The 20,503-nt window shown below is 39.3% G+C and overlaps 3 protein-coding genes and 1 long non-coding RNA gene across 4 annotated transcripts; all 4 read right to left on the reverse strand.

The window, feature by feature from the left end:
* Nucleotides 1-6,741: 6,741 nt before the first annotated feature.
* On the reverse strand, nucleotides 6,742-8,389 carry LOC148203550 (uncharacterized). The gene is made up of 2 exons (XR_015784548.1): nucleotides 8,186-8,389; nucleotides 6,742-7,736 (listed from the first exon to the last, which is right to left on the reverse strand). It is a non-coding gene; the product is annotated as an uncharacterized LOC148203550 (long non-coding RNA).
* Nucleotides 8,390-9,290: 901 nt separating this feature from the next.
* Nucleotides 9,291-15,020, reverse strand: DPE1 (disproportionating enzyme). Its single transcript, XM_047312549.2, has 15 exons — nucleotides 14,438-15,020; nucleotides 14,261-14,349; nucleotides 14,128-14,188; nucleotides 13,887-13,965; nucleotides 13,208-13,344; nucleotides 12,937-13,095; nucleotides 12,756-12,832; nucleotides 12,148-12,287; nucleotides 12,036-12,067; nucleotides 11,886-11,960; nucleotides 11,322-11,394; nucleotides 11,129-11,217; nucleotides 10,222-10,266; nucleotides 9,979-10,131; nucleotides 9,291-9,815 (listed from the first exon to the last, which is right to left on the reverse strand). The coding sequence occupies exons 1-15, from the start codon at nucleotides 14,810-14,812 to the stop codon at nucleotides 9,711-9,713; spliced, it is 1,689 nt and encodes a 562-aa protein (XP_047168505.1). The 5' UTR covers nucleotides 14,813-15,020; the 3' UTR covers nucleotides 9,291-9,710.
* A 716-nt stretch (nucleotides 15,021-15,736) lies between these two features.
* LOC124837242 (MIZU-KUSSEI-like protein (Protein of unknown function, DUF617)) lies at nucleotides 15,737-16,926 on the reverse strand. Its single transcript, XM_047312550.2, has one exon. The coding sequence runs from the start codon at nucleotides 16,758-16,760 to the stop codon at nucleotides 16,029-16,031; it is 732 nt and encodes a 243-aa protein (XP_047168506.1). The 5' UTR covers nucleotides 16,761-16,926; the 3' UTR covers nucleotides 15,737-16,028.
* A 1,147-nt stretch (nucleotides 16,927-18,073) lies between these two features.
* Nucleotides 18,074-19,935, reverse strand: LOC148203551 (uncharacterized). Its single transcript, XM_088107647.1, has 3 exons — nucleotides 19,063-19,935; nucleotides 18,367-18,883; nucleotides 18,074-18,240 (listed from the first exon to the last, which is right to left on the reverse strand). Exons 1-3 carry the CDS (start codon nucleotides 19,933-19,935, stop codon nucleotides 18,074-18,076), a joined length of 1,557 nt encoding a protein of 518 aa, XP_087963773.1.
* Nucleotides 19,936-20,503: the final 568 nt, after the last annotated feature.

Consider the following 20,503-nt stretch of genomic DNA (forward strand, 5'->3'; position numbering starts at 1 on the left):
TTTAGTCATAGAGCAAGCCATCATATTCAAATTTCCAGCTAGCAACAACCAGGCCGAGTACGAAGCCTTGATTGCTGGCCTATCCCTGGCCAGAGAGTTCTCGGTCGATCGTTTAGAGTGTCGGATGGACTCAAAATTGGTAGTTAGCCACGTGAACGGAACCTATCAAGTCAAGGATAATCAACTATTGCGCTATTTCCACAAGGTTCAGACCTTACTCCAACATTTCGTCGAGTTTAGTGTCATCCATATACCTAGGGAGCAAAGCGCAAGAGCAGATCTCTTGTCTAAGTTAACTCATTCTAAGGAGCGAGCACATTTATCCTCAATCATTAGGATGACGCTCGACCGTCCTGTGGTGGAAGCTTTCGTTAGCAATGTGTCGACACCCGTAACAGACTGGCGACAGAAGGTCAAAGATCTCATGGAGAAGCAGGATAAAGGCGATAACATTACTGTGGCTGATTCCAAACGCATTGCACGTTTTGTGTGCATAGGTGACGACCTATACCGTCGCGGCCATAGCACTCCTCTGTTGAAATGCATATCAGAGGAAGAGGCAGACTATGTACTGCGCGAGCTGCACACCGGGATATGCGGCTTTCACTCTGGCAAGCGGACCCTGAGAGCACGTGTTCTCCGCGCAGGATATTACTGGCCTACACTAGACCACGATTGTGAAACATTTGTCAAGAAGTGTATCTCCTGTCAGGCCCATGGTCACGACATCCATGCACCTCCCAAAGATTTGCACAATATTGTCTCTCCTTGGCCGTTCGCTCAGTGGGGTCTTGACATAGTTGGACCACTGCCGATTGCCAAGGCGCAAAACAAGTTCCTACTCGTGGCGGTCGACTACTTCACAAAATGGATAGAGGCCGAGCCGTTGTCCATTATCAGTGCCCAACGAGTGCAGAAATTTATTTGGCACCTCATCTGTCGGTTCGGTCTCCCTCAGAAGATCATCACCGACAACGGTCGCCAATTCATCGAACGTAAGTTAGAAGATTTCCTTAGCAATTTGGGCATCAAGCATGTCACCTCGTCAGTCGAGCACCCTCAAACAAACGGCCAAGCCGAGGCCGCAAACAAAGCCATTCTGACAGAGTTGAAGAAGCGACTTGGTGAAGCCAAAGGTTTATGGGTGGAGGAGCTACCAGAGGTTCTGTGGGCATACAGATGCACTCCCCATGGATCTACAGGGGACACGCCATTCAACTTAACCTACGGCACTGATGCCATGCTCCCAGTCAAGGTGGGCGAGCCCTCATTGAGGCGTCATCTCACTGATATGTCCCTTAATGAAGAACAATTGCGGACCAATCTCGACGTCCTTCCTGAACGTCGAGAGATCGCCACCATCCGTGCCGAGGCGTAGAAGCGAATGCTATCTCGAAGGTACAACACCAAGGTCAAGCCCAGAGCCTTCAAAAGCGGAGATCTGGTGTGGCGAAAGCGGGGGAAGGCTAGGAAGAATCGAGCACACGGCAAGCTTGCAGCTAACTGGGAAGGACCCTTTAGAGTTGTAGAGGACATGTCGAACGGTGCATATCGACTCCAGCTCCTTGATGGCCAACCAGTTCCCAACACCTGGAATGCCACTCATCTTAAATACTACTTCAGTTAGCATTCATTTCTTGTTGGTTATTTTTACAACATTTCCTAATTCTGTTTCCAAATAAAGAGCACGTTTCATTATGATTAATACTTAGTGTCATTTATTACTTCTACCATGTCGAGTCCCAGGGTCACCATCTCGGGCACTTTCGCACACAAACGAATTGGGATACACTCCCACTGGTAGATGTTCACCCTTGAACACCCAGTTCGCTTGGGATACACTCCCACTGGTAGATGTTCACCCTTGAACACCCAGTTCGCTTGGGATACACTCCCACTGGTAGATGTTCACCCTTGAACACCCAGTCCGCCTGGGATACACTCCCTCTGGTAGATGTTCTCCCTGGAACACCCTACTCGAGCCTCACTCTCAACGGTCGTACACCGCGTCATCCACACACTCGACAATGACACTCAGCGATCGCTACAGTAAACAAATTGCAAAATCGGCAAAGTTAAACGCTACATACAAAGAAGTTCAACTAGTTCTACGTCCACGTCAAACATTCAAAACTCAATACACTTCGACATTCACAGTCATTAAACAATCCAAGTTTAGCATTTAACAATTCATAAACTCCTAATCTATTACAATGTCGGGTGGGTTGCCAGCGACATCTTTAACCGCCTCAGCAGCTGGTTCATCCACAGCAACTGCTTCCACGGGTTCCTCGGTCACAACTGCCTCTTCATCTTCTTCTTCGTCCATAAAGGCATCTTCGGGAATTTCATTAAGGGGTTTCAGTTCCCCCTCATACACATCTTTCCGGACATCCAACTCCACTCCATCAGTCGACACCTTCAGCAAGTGTGCAACTTGTCTCACACCTTTCCGAAACCCCCTAGTATGTTCGATCATCACCGCCTCCTTTAATTCTTCTATAAGCTCTCGGTCCTCTTTCCCTTCTGCCCTTAGCGCATCCCGCTCCTTGCTCGCCGCCGCCCCTATTTTCTTGGCTCTTTCTAGCTCGATCAACAGTTCATCACGCTCCTTCCTTAATGACAAGCCAGCATCCCGGGCACCGTTCAGCAGCACTTGAGCCTTTCTCAGCAGTTGCTCTGACCGTTTCTGCCTTGCATCACAACCAGCATGAGCCTCAGTAAGCTCCTTCAGCTGAATCCGCGCCTTGTCCAACTCGCCCCGCAGCGCACCTCTGTCGGAGGCATATGCAAGATGCCACGCCAGCATCTGTGACCGAGTCGTCATTTCCAGCAAATCATCAGTCATTTGCTGCTCAATCATGCCCTCGACCACCTTCTTCTCCGAGTTATCCAAAATGGGTTCAACCCTATGGCTCATGGTAAAGGAGGGATCCCATACACCGAGAGGAAGGGGACGTTCTGTCTCATCTACAATCTCTTTCCTCTTCTTTGACGCGGCAACATTAGCGTCGACCACTTTCCCTTTCCTTTTTCGTATCAAGGGCTGCTCTTCAGCGGTCGTGATCTCTTCAGTCGAGGCCACCGCCACCACTGGCCCGATTGGTTGCACTTGACTACGTTGTAGCCCCTACATACGTCTAGAGGATGACCCAGGAAGATCACCTTCGGTCTTCTCGTTGTCGATAGCCTGGAACCAATTACGGCCACTTCCCTTTCTTCCCATTATCTCTGCACAACAAAAGTCAACCTAGAAAGTCAACAACTACCACACAACAAATACAAATAACAAGAAGAGGATCATACCAAACACCCTCGACTCAGCATCGTCATGTTCAAGGCAGTTTATGAGCCGACGGGAAGAAAAGGGGCGTGGCAAGGCCCTCAACACGTTCAACGCCTCTAATTCCTCGATCGTCATTACATCCTCAGCCCACGAGGTAAACCTCAGCGGATCCTGCGTCCAGTACAATGGAAACTTGGGGTTTCCCTCTCCATCAAAAAAGTGCCTCCGTCCAGAGTCAAGGATCGACACTTTGAAGAATTTATTTTTAAAACCCCTATACGATTGCAGGAACAGCTCCAACAGAGCATTACCCGGCTCAGAAATTAACGACACCCAACCCTTTTTCGCAGCAGGTCGACACCTAAAGAAATGTAAAAACAAAGCCACTGTCGGCCTAATAGCCAAGGCTCGACACAGAATAGCAAATGCTTGCAGATATCCCCAACTGTTGGGATGCAATTGACTAGGCGCGACATTTAAGGTCCTTAGCACATCCATTTGGAAGATTGTGAAGGGCACTCTCACATACAAATCGTAAAACGGCGACGCATAACAGTAAAAAAACTCATGGGAGCTATTCTCCCTCCCGTGAAACACCCTCTCATCCTCCCTACAGGCCACCACCTTCACACACGATTTGTACCCTAGGGTTCTCAGAATACAGCTATTTTCTACCCAATCTGCTAACACAGCCCTACTCCTAAATAAACTACTATATTCGTCAACTTCACGCGCCACCCAAGCATAATCGCCGTCACGAGCCGGCGATGTTCCACGCGCCTCTGGACCTTCACTCTCCACATCTCCATAAAAAAATGCATTTTCACCGAAAGGTAAAGTGGTAACATCGGGACATTCAGACGATGATGACGGGCCCGGTAGTTCTGTACCGGTGCTCCGCCCCTTTTCTTCCATTTTCGGTTAACAACAAACCACACGAGGACGAAGACAAAGTTGGATATTTACCTGGAGAATTGCGTCTGAAGGTCAGCAGGTTGAACGATTTGGCAGCACGCGGGATAGCTCTCACCGGCGGACAGATAACGTTCTCAAGTTCTGGAAAGCACAGCGCGTCTTTTCATCTTCGTTTCGTATTAAAGAAGCCAAAATCACAGATACATCCAGCGCCGTCAGATCCAGTCCCATCCTGCGGTTATAATTTCTCGTCTCTTCGCTTCCTCATAAAGGCGGGAAAACCCTAAAAATTCCAATCCCGAAACGGTGCGTATCATTTCCCCAGTACACCACCACTCGACGTCCTTCAGTAAACTCACACGCAAAATCCGTAATCGTTTACTAGGACTCGGGGGGCATGTACCATAGGATACCTAAATTCACCAACTGTCGACGGGTACCACGGACGACAGATTGTTGACCCATCTTACGATCGCAATGTCACGATCGCAGGAGTAGCGAACACTTCTTAACGTCAATCGTTTGTTGAGGTCGACACCCATTTTGTTGAGGTCGACATACTGGTAGTCGACAAGCCAGCAACGATGTCCCGACATGTATCGCTCGCACGACGTTTCATATGTTTATGTCGACACAAACAGTGGTCGACATATAGTGAACGATATCATAGTAAACGGTTCAGCAGTTAATAATAAGCAGTTACAAATATTAGCTCACGCCACGAATCACGCCACGAATCACGCAAGTATTTGACTCAGTATCAAACACGACCTAGCAGTTACAACTTTCAAGTAGTCCACTTCGGTAAACTGTCCGGATTTCCAGGTAAACGGTTTATTTTCCTGTTTTAAATATACAAAGCACACCAGAAAAAAGGTACGTTTTTCCCCTTAGAGAAATTAAGAGAGAGAAATTACTCTTCTTCTTGATCACTTTGAACCAAAAGATTCAGGTGACCCCTTATCTGACTTGAGCGTCGGAGTGCCTTTGCAGGTACCCAACCCACCTTTTCCCTAGGAACAGAACATAAAGAGAGGAAGGAAGCATTGTGACAGACAACGTAAAGAGAAGTAGTTCAGTTTTGTTAGGTTTGTATCTCGGCCTCCACATCCCTACTGAAACAGAAAGGAACATCCTCAGGTGATGTGACCTATTCTTGGCCACTTGCTTATGACCTAACAGTGCTGATAATGGTTCACTCCTATGATCCAAGAATGAACCCAAAAGTGATTAATTAGACTTAATTTATTTCTTAATGAAAAGAGATGAAACTTTTTTTTTTCATTTATTTAGTAAAGAAAGGATGTCCATGATTATTTAGATGGTGTCCTCTTCTTTTAAGTTGTTAGACAAAATAATTTATAAGGTGGAAAAAGTTATAAATTAGCATTTCCAAAATAAGAGTTGGAAAAGCTGAAAGTTAATAATCTCGTTCTAACAGATATAAAACAGCGGAATGAGTACCATGGTAAAACATTTTTGAAGGGAGCAACAATGGTAAATGTCCAGGTGATAAACTAATGAATGCCAAAAATTTGTCTCATCTACTGAGGCTCATTTTCCCCGAGGATGTGGTCTTGTAAAAACATCAATTGAAAACTACATTTTGACTCAGGAATGAATCTTATTTCCTGTACAAGTGTCCCTAGGAGCAGGTGTATAACGGTTTCTATATAAATTAATTTGTACTTGAACTTATTTTAAGTAGTTAGAGAGAAATTGATTTCATTTTTTTTTTCTCTCCTAAAACTCATTAACGTGATTACGGAGAGATTTCTCCACGTATAAAGACATTAAGGTTTTGTATCAAATTTCAGGTTCTAACTCATGTTGTTTGTAGGATGCAGAAGAGGTCCAACATCTGACAAAAATCTTGACGTCATTTTAAAATTCAAAGAGCAATAAGATAATACTATAATGATATTTCTACTCCAAAATTTGACAAACATTTAACTGCAACACGTGCATGTCTCTGATTGGTTCATGTGAAAAGATTTAAAAATTTAAAAATAACGTGGAAATATTTATCATTTGGGTGAGAACATTTAACTCCAACACGTGCATGTGTCTAATGTTTTGCGCAGCGACAAATCCAAAATTTCAACTATATAGATAAAAAAATTCATAAATGGGATGATCATAATAATTTTAGTTATAATTCTTTTGATTTCAGAATTTCCTATCTGATAAAACTTTTTTAGTTAGAGATAATAAAAGAAACAATTATTTCACATATTTAGATATTAAAAAAAAACTTTGGATATTATCAACACAATTCATGACATAAATTTTTAAGTGAAATTTCTTTTTTTTTTAATTTATGGATATAGAAGTCATCTTAAGACAATGATGATCACATTTATATCCAACTCCGTCACAAGGAATTCAGTTTTGTATAACTCTTGCTGCAAAAATGGGTGGGGATCAAAGGTCAAATAAGTGGGGACCTAAGGCTAATGTTTTGCACAACTAGGTCAATAGAACTCATCATGAATTTTTAAGTGAATTTTTTTTTTAAATTTATGGACATAGAAGTCATCTTAAGGCAATCATGACCTTATTTATATCTAACTTCATCACCAAGGAACCAATTCTTACTACAAAAATGGTGGTGACCAAAGGTCAAATAAGTAGGGTCCTAAGGCTTTTGCACAACAAGGTCAACACAGTTCATGAAATGAATTTTTAAGTGGAAAAATATTTTAAAAAAAATTTATGGACATAGAAGTCATCTAAAGGCAATGATGACCACATTTGTATCCAACTCCATCACCAAGGAACCAAGTTTTGTATAACTCTTGTTGCAAAAAATGGATGGGACTAAAGGCTAAATAAGTGGGGACCTAGGTCTATGTTTTGCACAACGAGGTCAACACAACTCATGACATTCGGATTTGGTGGGGACTACACTAAAAATATGTAACACATAAAATGCTTTCAACCTTGTTATAATAAAACATCTATATTTGGTGGGGACTACACCAAAAATAATAAATCACCCACAACTATAACCCTGTCACAACTACAATTCATTTATACACCAACCTGTAATACATAAAATTATCATTCTTATCTTCAAAACCCAATATCACATTGAAAGCAACACTAAAATATAGGAAAATGCAATTTTATTATCAATAAATGTAACAAATACATTTCTTTCAAGATTTCTAACAAAAATTATGTACTTCAATGGTCATTAATAGATTATCAAAGATTTCTAACAAAAGCACAAATGGCATTGCAACAATCTTAATTCTACAACAACATCAACAACCCTAATTGTTGCATCACTTTGTCTCTACAGTGTCCAGAATTCAATCACAACCAAATTTCTCCCTAAACTGTTGGAATTCCTCCTAAAAACAATAAAATGCACACAAAATTAATAAAATGCCCAATCTTTTATTAAAGGTCCAAAGTATAACAATTTTTCTAACTTACGCTTGTGTGATTGGACATTATTTTCCCTTCGTATTTATCTACACCATCTTACAACTCCATAAATTTCATAACAATAACTCCATGATCATACCTACATCAAACAAAATCCAAAATACAAATAACTTCACAGTACTTCAATCAAACGAACAAATATTATAATAAAAAAAACCAAGACCAAAGTCCATTAATTTTTAAAAAAAAAAATATTTTTTCACTTCAAAATTCATGTCATGAGTTGTATTGACCTCGTTGTGCAAAACATTAGCCTAATTCTCCACTTATTTGGCTTTTGGTCACTACCCATTTTTACAGTAAAAGTTATACAAAACTTGGTTTCTTGGTGACAAACTTCACTCTGTTCACCAACTTTCTCTATTGCAACGATACCTACCATACACCAAATAAGGTCCAAAAAACCAAAATAAAACCAAAAAAGCAAAACAACTCCAAAATGGTAAAAAAAAATTAAAAACAAGTCAAACTTATCGAACAAGAATAAATGTTAACCCAAATGAACGATGAAAAGCTGTAAAAACCCACATCAACGATGGTTTTTGTCTTCAACGATGCTTTAAAACGACGGTACGTTCAGCCCGAACGATAGCAAAGATAAGTTCAGTGAACTATGCCAATTCGGTGAATGGTGCAAAGGCGATGAACGACCAGTTCTGGTCATGAGAAGTTTGTGGGTGATACGAGGGTTCTCTCTCTCGCAAATGAGGTTCCCAATTTTTGAATCCTACGAAGATGATAACCCAAATGCTAGGTATTTACACGTCATTTTCAAATTTTTAAATCTTTTTCACATGGACCAGCTAGATGCCGACACGTGTTAAAGTTAAATGTTTGTCAAATTTTGAAGTTGAAATATCATTATCCTACTATAAATCCAATACAGATCATCCCATAAGCCCAACAGCATCAACAATATCTAATATTTGCAGGCCTCTAAACATAACCTAATATTGAACACTAAATGTCCTCCAACAGGTAAGATTCACATCATCTAAAACAACAGGAAGATAGAAATGAAACAAAATAACATGAAAGCTTGTAAGATAAATTTTCTTTTGCATATTAAGTGTCCAAGTACCAAATGAAAACGTATTCAGCAAGAACTTGAAGTATTGAAACAGAATGTGGATATTAGCTATTCAAATTGTTCACTTTAGTATTGTATGGCTATGTATATCAAACCAACTTCACTACTTATCCCTATTAGATACGGTATTAAGAGGTTCGATATCCACAAAGAGAAAATTGAAGTCAATTTAAGAACAAAATAACATTTAAATTAAATACCTAAACCACAAAAGGGTGTGCCCCAAAAAGTAAAAAAAGTAGTTATTGAGAACAACAAACAGGAAGAATAGTGAAGAACACAATAGTTCACATAGCAAATAAGCATCCAGCAAGAAAGCACGAAGAGTAAATGCAACAAGAAAATAAATGAGAAGGGGAGAGTAAAATAGAGAAACTGCGTCCATCAAAAGGGCTAATCGATTCTGGATGAAGCAAAAGCCACAAGAGGTTACTTCATACACAACGTAGTTTTTATCAGCCAGGTTTTGCTTCTTAGAAACCAAAGATCCCGAATTTGGGCAAAAGTGATTTGATCAGGATATGAATGCAATTGGATGCAACCACCACGAAACCAAACATGAACTTCCAACACTAAAGGGTGCACAAATAGCTCAAGACTCCACATACAAAAAGTATAGCTGATTGTACTCCTACGTTACAATTACATTATGACATTCAATCTTCTGAGATATTATTTTGTTAATAAACATTTCTATGAAATGGTACTTGATATAATATAACATACGACATTTTTCCTATTTAAACAAGCATGTTACATAGTATTACAACACTTAAGAGATCGGCATTATCCTTTTTACAAATTTCCATTGAAGCATCCAGCCTTCTCAAATTACTTGACCCCAACGCAAGCACCCAGTTTTCATTTATCAACATCATGCATACTTTAGCATTTTCCACTTAACTTAAGCTTCCGTCAAAAAGAGAACTCTTCAACTTTACACTCAAAAAGGAATTTCCATAATCAAAGCCGGCCATACATTAAAAGCATTTCTCTGAGTCTGTCTGCCTCTCTCTCCAAGCCATCAAAGCTCACCGAACTAGCAATTCTCCAACCCCAGTTCCCAAACTGCATTTGTCAGGGGATCAACGAATGTCATTTTTTATTTATTTATTTTGTGCGTCGGTCCAGATGTTACAAGTCATCTAACACATTTTTATTTTCTTTGTTCAGGTTGAATAGATCAAAATGTTGCCCGAACAAACAATGAACATCATGCATAACATTTTACCTGTGTTGCGGGAATATTCATCCTGGCAGAATTACCCAATCCAAGAACATCTTGCATAGGTATTATTGCTGTTTGAGAAACAGAGCCCAATACTCTCTGGATTAGAGCCCAAGAAATGTCATCTCCCTCATTTAAGGAAAGATAAGTTAATGCCTGAAATATAAAATGAAGAGGAAGATTAACTCTTCCCTCAACTTGGTTAAAAAATGCATTTCATTACTTCACAAAGACAAGCAAACCTACTTTGGATTTCTCTTCTTGGTTCAAAGCTTCCCACCAGCCTCCGATCTGTAGCAGAAAGGCAATTCTTCTCAAGGTTTTTAGTATTGACAGGTAATACTTTTTAAGACATGACAAAAGTATACAAATAAAACAACTAAGATATCTTAAGTTATACATCAATTTCATTAGGTAAAACATTCTACAAAAGAGGAAAATATGGGTTCTCCATATAGAAAATCCTCTCTAAGTAAGCACAATCTATTAGATATTGTTGAATAGTTAATGAGCGGGGGGTGAGTTAGAAAAATAACGCATGTTGCATTTAAATAAGAAAAAAGGGATGAGAGAGAGAGAATCTTTTCAATTTGTGAGGTAATATGAGCCTTTGGACACTAAAAGGTGCTGAACCTCAAAGTTCAGTAGCATATTCGTTCTATTTTGTATACTGGAAAGTTCTTCCCCAGATTTTATAATTAAGATATCAGATCCCTACCCTATTTGGTAGGATACTAAGAGTCTATGAGAGGAGGAAAATGAATTATTAAAGTAGTTAGGAGGTTAGGAGGATACGGTTATGACTGTAACTGTTAGCTCTCAGCGAAACAATTAGTTAGAGGGAGGGGAGCCTTATAAGAAGGCTGGGGAACTCGTGTAAAGGGTTAGCTTTGTTAATTCTGTTGTATAGACAGGACATCTTTATCCTGTGGAGGGAGAGTGCTCCCTTGGATGATTGTAGTGTACATTGTTGCTCGTTATAGAGGAAATATACAGACTTCATTTCTTTTCTATTTTAGTGTGTGCTGTGAGAGTAGATAGATAGATTTCTTGACTAAAGAAACCTATCACTATCACAATCTTCAACTGATTTCTGCAAAGCAAAGACCCAGGCCTATAAGATAGATATGCAACTGGCAGAAGAAATTCTTACTGTGTCATTGTCATGAGTCCCTGTATAGACAACTTGATTCCACTCATGATTATGAGGCAAATGAGGGTTCTTAGCATCGCCTCCAAATCCTAGATAAAGTAAAATAGATAAAAAAATATTCAGGCACTCTGACTTTAAATTACTTGGAGCATGAAACTGAACATCGTAAACAAAATTAGTAATCAATCATTACCGAACTGGAGAACAGCCATTCCAGGTGCTCCAATGGATCTTCTTAGCTGGACTACATCCTCAGTGATAACTCCCTTTCATAAATCACAAACCCAAAATTTTACAATGAGTACCCTAAGAAAGAGTCAGGAATTAATGAATGCAATGATCTCATGGTTTGAATATGTTTTTATTCCTGCAAATTTGGGATAAGTTTGATTTGGTCTCTCAAATTTAAAATTGATTTTTTTAGTCCTTGTGAAAAATAATTGCTTTATTACTTTTGTCCCAAGTACTGTTAAAATTTGTGCTTGTTACATAACTAACAATTATAAATTGTTTACATGACAATCTATTTCAGTTTTGCATTCTTACCATCAAATACCCTACCACATTTACTTTCCTTTCAAAGTATTTATGTTGACTACATTATATAAGCCGTTTGAACAAATAGACTAAAACAAACTTTTTTGTCAAATTACAGGAACTAAAAAGATCCATTTTAAAGTACCAAAAACAAACTTAGTTCAAATTTGACAAACTAAAATCATATTTAAACCTATTGAGTTTGTTTTATAATGCATACCAGGTCTTCTGCTATTATATTAATCCTTCCAACAGCGCTGAAAATGGCATCAAACAAGGACATCCCAGGTCCTACCTATCATTTAAATGATACAAAGAGTATTATAGTTTGATCAAATAGATTTAAAAAATGAACATGAGAGGTTCTGACCTTCCACTTTCCAAGCATAGCTACTTTTGCTTCTGCACATTTGTAGAGCACACACATGTCACAACAACCCACCGAGCAAGTGAAATAATCTTATTCTAGAGTGTATACTTACCAGCGGGAACAGCCCAATAGCCAGCAAATCCTCTAAAGTGGTCAATTCTAAATTCATCAAACAGATTTTGTGCTCGTTTAATGCGTCGTATCCACCATGAGTATCCATCTTTCTCCATGGCTTTCCAATCATACAGGGGGCTTTTTCATTAAAAGTTGACAATACAAAACATGAAAATCAGTAATCTATATGGGACAGGAAACCTTCTACAATGTACTAGAGTATAACATGATAGTAGTTATTACAATAAAGAAAAAAAATATATCAAGGAGAAAAAGGCTGAAATAGGGTCTAGAGATAGTTAAAAAATCATACATTGACTAGAAATAAGACCTAGGCAATCCACTCCTGAGCTAACTTTGGGTTTGAGTTAGTTCCTGTCCTTTTCTAATAGAAATATTCAGGCAGGAAGGATACATTGTCGTATACAGGCACAGATGGTTAAAGCATGGACAGTGAAAGGAACTAAATTGAGTTAGGACAAGTCAAAGGAGATGCCTTTTGATCATAACCACAGAAGCAGATAAAGAATCAGGACGAGAATTGAATAAAAAGCATGGAAAATCGAGATATATCAAAAAATATTTATCATGGTATTAACTTCAAACCTGCCCCATAGCTGACCAGTTTCACTGAAAGCATCAGGAGGAACACCACTCACTAAAAGAGGAAAGCCTTTCCGGTTCTGCCAGATAAATAGAGATATTTTATGATCAAAAGGTACAATTTGCTCCAAAAAATTAGAAATGTTATGTCAGACTTCAGCGACATTCTTTAGGGACTACTAACCAGTAAAAACTGCTTCTTATTTGCCCAAACATCTGCGCTATGATAACCAACATATATTGGCATGTCTCCCATTATGCTGATTCCCTTACTCTGTGCATAGCTGCGGACTTTCTGCCACTGCCTTTGAAACAAGAACTGTTGGGCAATAAATACATTTATCTGCATGCAAAAGTATAAATGAATCATCAATATCCCTTCTGGGCTATAAGTACAAGTATAGCAATAACAAGTAGACGAAAATTTGAGCTATAAGGATAATTCATGTCCTTACAAAATCTTGTTTCTGTTGGTAAATGTCTTCTAGAGCTACAAGATGGCGATTTCTTAAAGGTTCAGGCCAATTGTACCAGCTGAATTTGTTTAAACTGTCATCAATAGCAGCAAAATATGCTGCATCTTCAAGCCAGCCTACAGTATTGCGAAGATATTACTAGTTAAAACCATACCAAAGAAAGAAATTCCTAAAATGAGTTTTGAAAGACTTTCCAAATTAAGTCTCGCAAACTGATAAAAAGTGACATTAAGAAAGATGCATGTATCTTCAAACCCACGAGAAACCTCTCAATGCTTAAGTCCTCTGCCCACTCACCACCAATCCTAATGTTTCATATTTTTTTTTTCTAGCTTGAACTAATTAACTTGTTGCAATTGTTTGATTGGAATTTGCGATCACAACAAACTTCCAGATTTTATTTATTTTCCCGTTTGAATTGTTTTCAATAAACAAAAAGCTGCACTAACTGGGGAAATAGCACAAATAGGAGGACAAAATCCAAAAAGGCTGTGGGAAGAAAACAGGTAAAAGAACAATGAAAATATGCACACGACTAACTGTGCACTTACATATAAATAATATAAAATAATTGTATAATCAAATTATTATTTCAAAAGGTACTGAAACTAAAAGAGATACATGCAAATCATAGAACTGAAAAAAATGAGTGTCTCACTTGATATGTCAGGGTCTCTTCGAAAATTCTCCAACTCCGTTTTGAGTTCTCCTTCACTTGAAATGAGCCTCTCTGCAGCCTATATATGGAATTTCAAACAGAGGAAAGTCGATATAAAACACCAGACACACAAAGATGCCTATGAAAAAAAAGGAAGAGTCACAAAAAATAAAATAAAAAAAAAGGCAGATGGATGAGGTCAGGAACTATTCTAGCAATAAGAAAGCTGTAAACACCTTACTTTGGTTATCAGAGGATCCTTAAGGTCAGCAACAAGTGAAAAGTTGACGCGCTCTGCATCACTGCATTCATTTAACAAATCGTTGAACAAAAGAAAATTACAACAAATAAAACTGGAAAACTACGCGACTCACATCGGTTGTGGAAGCTCGTGTTTTTCCAACAATCCATCGTCGACGAGGCCTTGAAGAGAGATCAAGAGCGTGTTGCCACAATTCGCGTCCTGAAAATCGCAATGTAAGAGGGAATGCATTACACCGAAATTTTTTAGCAAAAAAAAAAAAAAGTATCTGAACCGAATGGAATCGAACCTGGCCAGAGTAAGGGGATCCTTCTTCGTTGGCTTTTCTGCCAGGCGGCACGAGAGGAAGAACCTGCCAAACGGAGCAACCGGCGCGGTGGAGCCAATCGATGAAACGGAAGGCCTCGTGACCGAGATCGCCGATGCCGTGGGGCCCTCGAAACGACGTCGGATGGAGTAGAATGCCGCATCTTCTGCGAAGGTCGGAGTTGGGAATCCAATCGCTGTAGTTGTCGGGCAAATCTTCACCTACGGAAACGCCGAGTTGCGTTAACGAGGAGAAAGCGGAAGCGGTGGGGAATGAGAGAATCGGTTTTGAGGGTTTGAAGAGAGCGGGGCAACGCTGGTGTGGGAAACAGACCGAGATGTTCAATGCGAGAGCCATGTGTTATCTCGGTCTATCTACAAATTTCAGTGTGAATTTGGAAAAAGAAAATCAGCACTTGAAGAGTAGAGTGAGCGGTGGCAGGAAACTCGTGAAGGCACAACCAGACAGAACCTGTCTGTCATCGTCACAGTGTGATCCGAGGCAAACCCAACGGACAGCAATGTATGAAATTGTGCACATTCCATCATGTCTTATCACTTACTATTACAGTGAATCACACTGAACTGTCGTATTTTTGTTTTCCTTTACAAGTGAATAATTGTTTACTTTCTAAATTTTCAAAGAATTATCATTGTAAAGAACTAATATTTCAAAGTACGTTTGGCAAAGTGGTATGCAATAAACTCTGATTAATCAATTATTTTAATGATACTTCCTTAAACAACGAGGTAAAAGGAAAAGATAAATAGGTAAAGCAGGAGGAAGGTGAGGAAGGTGAGAAAGGGAAAACACACACTACGAGGAAAGAAAATCGGTGCTGAAGAGAAGGACCAAGATATTTTTCTGGTCTGGTTTGGTTGTTTCTCAATGTAGTAGCAGAGTTCGGAATATTTGGTAAGATTTATCCGTTTTACTTTAATGGATTTCGGATGAAAAAGTTAGATTGTTTAGATGCATCAAGTGAAAATTTGATATAAATATTTTTTAATAAATGTGAATGAATCTGAATTATCATTAAGTTAAGAGAAGATGGACAAAAAAAGGTTAAATAATCACAAGTGAAAAACTTACTAATTCCATGAAAACTATTAAATTCCCAAAATTAGTTGGAGAATTTAGAAGATTAATTTAATTAACAATCTATTAGTTGAAGCGAGTTTGATCACATTCACTTGATACAACCCATTTCTTTTTAACTCGAGCAGACGACATCGTTTTGAAGTTTGGACCTTGGTCTTTCATTTTTGGCATGCAGAAGTGTAACCAAAAAGCCTTCTTCCATTTGTTTATTTATATATGTGTCTATGAAAGCTAACCAGAAAACCTAAACACTGATCATGCAGGACCTAAGAAAAGCTTGAAAAAAAAAGGGAGAGAAAGTATAGATAGATATAACATGAGAGAAGGCATGATCGTAGACAGAAGAACCTCAATTACTACGTAGACTAATCCTGGATGGGATGAATCCTAATTCACCCAGAAATACAAATGAAGCCTCTGATCAAACTCACAGACAAGAACACTCACTGTACATCATTAATCTCATTGTGAATTAAACCCTGACAAAAAATATAGTAAGATCGGGTCCACTGTTCCCCTGCAAGTCCGGGCTCATCATATAGAGAGTCTCGGAATCTTTGGATCCCACTACGTGCTCGAAGGGTGCTCGCATGTACGCCAAGTCTCCTCCGTCGCCGCCCTCCTCAACCTCCGATCTCAACGGAAGAACGCCGGCGCCCATCGACACGGCCTTCAGAAGCTCCATCACGTACAGGTCCTCCTCCGTCGCCTCCCTCCGCACGCCGTACCCATGCTTCTTCCCGTTGCAGTACATTGTCCACAAGGGTTCCTCCGAGATCCTTGTTTTGTCCTTCTCCGAACGCTTCTCGCACTCCAGCGCCACCCTCACCATGCCGTTGGCCAAGTCCTTCTGCAAGGTGTTGGTGTGTATGGAGAGCTCGACGACGAGGGACGGGAGGCAGCGGGGGTTTTCTTGGACGGCGAGGCTGACGCGGCCCTTGCGGCGGCCGAAGAGGGTGCCGGTGACTTTGACGCCATTGTTGATGGTTTTGTGGAGGTAGTTGTTGTTGTCGGGGGGGAGGGAGGGGAACTTGCAGGAGGGAGTTATGATCGGTAGGGAGCGGAAGACGGAGCGGAAGACGCGGATGACTTTGGGTTTGAGGCGCTTTTTCTGGGAGGGTCGGACGAGGGAGAGGGACATTGGTGGTGGTGGCGGCGGAGGTGGTTTTGCTGGTTCTGCTGCTGAAGATCTTTTCTCCCCCATTGGTTGGCTTTCACAAACCTACAGGAAGAGAAGACCAATGCCATGAGAGACAGAGGAAGCTTTTCTTTGTTTCAAGTTTTGGAAACCCCACGTTCTCTTTTCTTCTGCTTTTGCGGCTTCACATTCCTATTTCTCTGCTCACTCGTTCACCACCTATGCATATTCCTTCTCCATCCTTTCTTTAAATAGCTTTTCTTCTTTACTCTTACATAATCTTTCATACTCTCAAGGTCCTACACATCAAACACACATAACACATTATATCAATTAACACAAAACATCAAAATTAATCTCTCTACTATCATTAATCTCATCAAAATAACTCTTTTCGTCTCTCTCTCTCTCTGTCTATTCCTCAAAACAAGTTTTTATTGCATACCTATTCAAAATAAAATTTCTTTATATTTTAATTTATACCCTCGCTCACTTGAAATATGTCTATCAAATGGTTTCAATGAAAAAACACTCGTGAAAAATTAAGAGGTGACAATGACATATGTAAGAAAGTTATAATTATATGGACTTATGTCTAGAAAACAAAGTGATGATAAAAGAAAAAAATAATAATAATTTTTTTTAGGAGGATGGACATTCTAAGAAGCCCCTTAAACAACTAGTTGCAACATCTTTTGGATTGGGTAAAATGTGTTTTAGATGGAGCGTCAAAAGAAAATCCTTTGTGATTGTATTTTAGAGATCATAGCTAGAGCATTTGTGATCAGGTGCAGACTACTTCTTAAATAAATGCTACAAAATGATTTTATCAATCAACTAAAAATATTGGTTTTTGCACGAAAGTAGGCAAATGTGCCTTATTTATTACCAAAATGGGCAAATTTTGACCTAAAGTGAAGTCGTGGGGGCCAAAACGACTTCAAATGAAGAAGTCGTGGCCCCCATGCACGACTTCACACTGTTCATATGTACAGTGTTGAAGTCGTGCACCCCAAAAACGACTTCTGGGTCCTGTAATCGATTACATTGAATTGGTGATCGATTACAGAGTGTTGAAATAGTGACACTGTAGGACTTGAATTGAGTAGGCAGATAATGTACTGGTAATCGATTACGACATTTCGATAATCGATTACCAGGGTTGTTGTGTTGCAAGAAGCACTCTGGTAATCGATTACAGGTTTGTTGTAATCGATTACCAGTGTGTTTTTGATTGGTTTATGAAAATGATTTTGCATTTTACATATGTTATGTATTGGTTGTGTTATAGGAAAAGAGAAAATAAATATTAATAAGAAATATTAATAGTAATATATCAGTCATCGATTTGATTACAATTGGGTAAGATTAAGAAATAACTAATGACGAAAAGGACAATTTCCACTATGATGACCTTCGTTGCGGCAGTAAGAGCATTTTTTTGGCTTATCTGGATTGGATTGATCCATTTCATTATGAAGCCTATTTGTTGATGGTCTTCTGGATGCCTTGCGTCGCATTTTAGGATCTGGTATGAAGTTTGGACCTGTATACACAGACCAATAATCTTAATTTTGGATTAGGTGAAATTGTACTTCGTATGCCTTGAAAATGTTGTTAAGACTGTACACTGGATCGATTACTTGGGTTAGTGGGATATGCGAAAATGCACAAACAGCAATGACATGATGACATGGGAGACGAGTAGCCTGGAAGTGTCCACAATCACACCACCATTCATTTAGGCTGACCTTGTAGGAAAGTGGAACAGGGCGGTAGTGGTGAGGTGTTGAAATTTCCTGAACATCAAATTCAGAATTTTCACGGTTGTAGCGATGAACATGACAAAATGCGGATTGTTGTTGATTTTTCCTAATGATGTCGGCGATTTGTTCAGGATATTGGTGTCCTGCTTGTAGCATACAGTTCGCCTTTAATCCGCGTTCAACAAACCATGATTGTGTCCTCTCAAATGTTGTTCTGATGAGAGCACATATTGGTAATGAACGTGCTCCCTTTAAAATGGAGTTGGTGCAGTCAGCAAGATTAGTCGTCATATGTCCATATCTTCTCCCTCCATCAAAAGCCTGAGACCATTTTTGTAATGGGATTTTATCTATCCATTCAACTTGTTGTGGGTATTGGTTTCTCAATGCAGCAAGTTTTGCCGTCACAGTTGGTTGCTTGACCTCGTAAGCCGTAATGATGTAATAAATAAATAAATTAAAGAATAATGTTAACAAAATTATAAAAGTATAAGTGTTTGAAGAATGTTTGTAGTAGTACCTAAATTGATGAATTGTTTTTTGAGGTCGTGATTTTTGAATTTGTTGTTGAAGTTGGATGCTAGATGACGTATGCAATACACAGAGTTCAAACCATCTTGTTCCCAACCAACTTCTTCTGATCTTAAGGCGGATAGTATACCCTTTCCTCTGTCAGTGATGATGCAAATATTTTGTTGATGGCAAACATGTTCTCGAAGTAGTTGAAAGAACCATATCAAGGCCTCCTTTGTCTCACCTTCTACAATGGCAAAGGCCAATGGGAAAAGATTTCTATTGCCATCTTGACCTATGACGGTGAGCAAAGTTCCATGATATTTACCCGTTAGAAATGTACCATCAACTTGGAGAATGAGTTTACAGTATTTGAATCCTTCTATGCAAGAACCGAAAGACCAGAAAACTCTTTCCATAATATAGCAATTATTGTCGGTTTGTCCATCAATATGCACCAGAGAACCAGTGCATTGTAAAATTGTACCTGGGTTTGCTTCCTTGACGGCATGCAACCACCTCGGCATGTGGTTATAAGAGTCCTCCCAGTCTCCAAACTCCATAGCAAGAGCCTTCTGTTTAGCGATCCAAGCTTTTCTGTATGACACAGAATATCCGAATCGACCCTTAATATCTGCAATCAAACTCTTGATTGGAATGGATGTGTTTGTCCGGATTGAATTTGATATGATCGCGGCAATGTGACTACTATCAAGATTTGTATGATCTTGAGATAATATTGTTGAGAAACACGAATGTTGTCCGTCTATATTTTTGATTTCCCAATATTTACGGACTTTGCTATAAGCTGCCCTCAGACGCCATTGACAACCGTTGTGATATTCCAGACAACGAATAACATAAATGTTGGGTTTGGACTCAACGACGGTGTATTTGTAACCGTTGGTTATGTGATAATGTTTGATTGCAAGAATAGTTTCCTCCTTTGACTGGAACTGCATACCTTGATTCAACTCTGGAACGAGATGTGCAGATGATGTGTGATGTGGTCGTCGTCGTTGTTGTCATCTTCGAGCATGTTGTCTAATTCATCATCGATGCTGAAGTCATCAACGTTATCCAATATTAAAGGTTGTTCATCGATCAACTGCGATGATGAAGATGCTGGTAAGTTGCCTGATGCCATATTTGAATAAATGTTGGGTAGAGTTTGTAAGATTGGAGGAGTAGGAGAGCTCTTAGACGTGCAGTTTGGATGTGAAGATGGAGTTCTTATAGAGCGTATAAACGTCCATGAATATAGTGGGTGTTACGGTCTAAAATAGGAAGTATTAAACAATAATATAGCACTGTGAATATAGCAATGTGACTATACCACTGTTAGTGATTTGCAGTGTCCTCTCATATAAGCTTTTCTCCACCCGTTTTTTAAGTAGTTATTGAGAAAATAATTTGTTTAATTGTTGTTAACAAATAAATAACGTAGATATTATATTTATAATAATAATATAGTTTATAAATAATTAAAATTTAAAAAACATAAATTATACAATTAGAATTTAAAAAAAA

The sequence above is a fragment of the Vigna umbellata genome, chromosome 2 (genome assembly GCF_029865625.1).
Source record: "Vigna umbellata cultivar VRB3 chromosome 2, Vumbellata_1.0, whole genome shotgun sequence".
Taxonomy (NCBI): Eukaryota; Viridiplantae; Streptophyta; class Magnoliopsida; order Fabales; family Fabaceae; genus Vigna; species Vigna umbellata.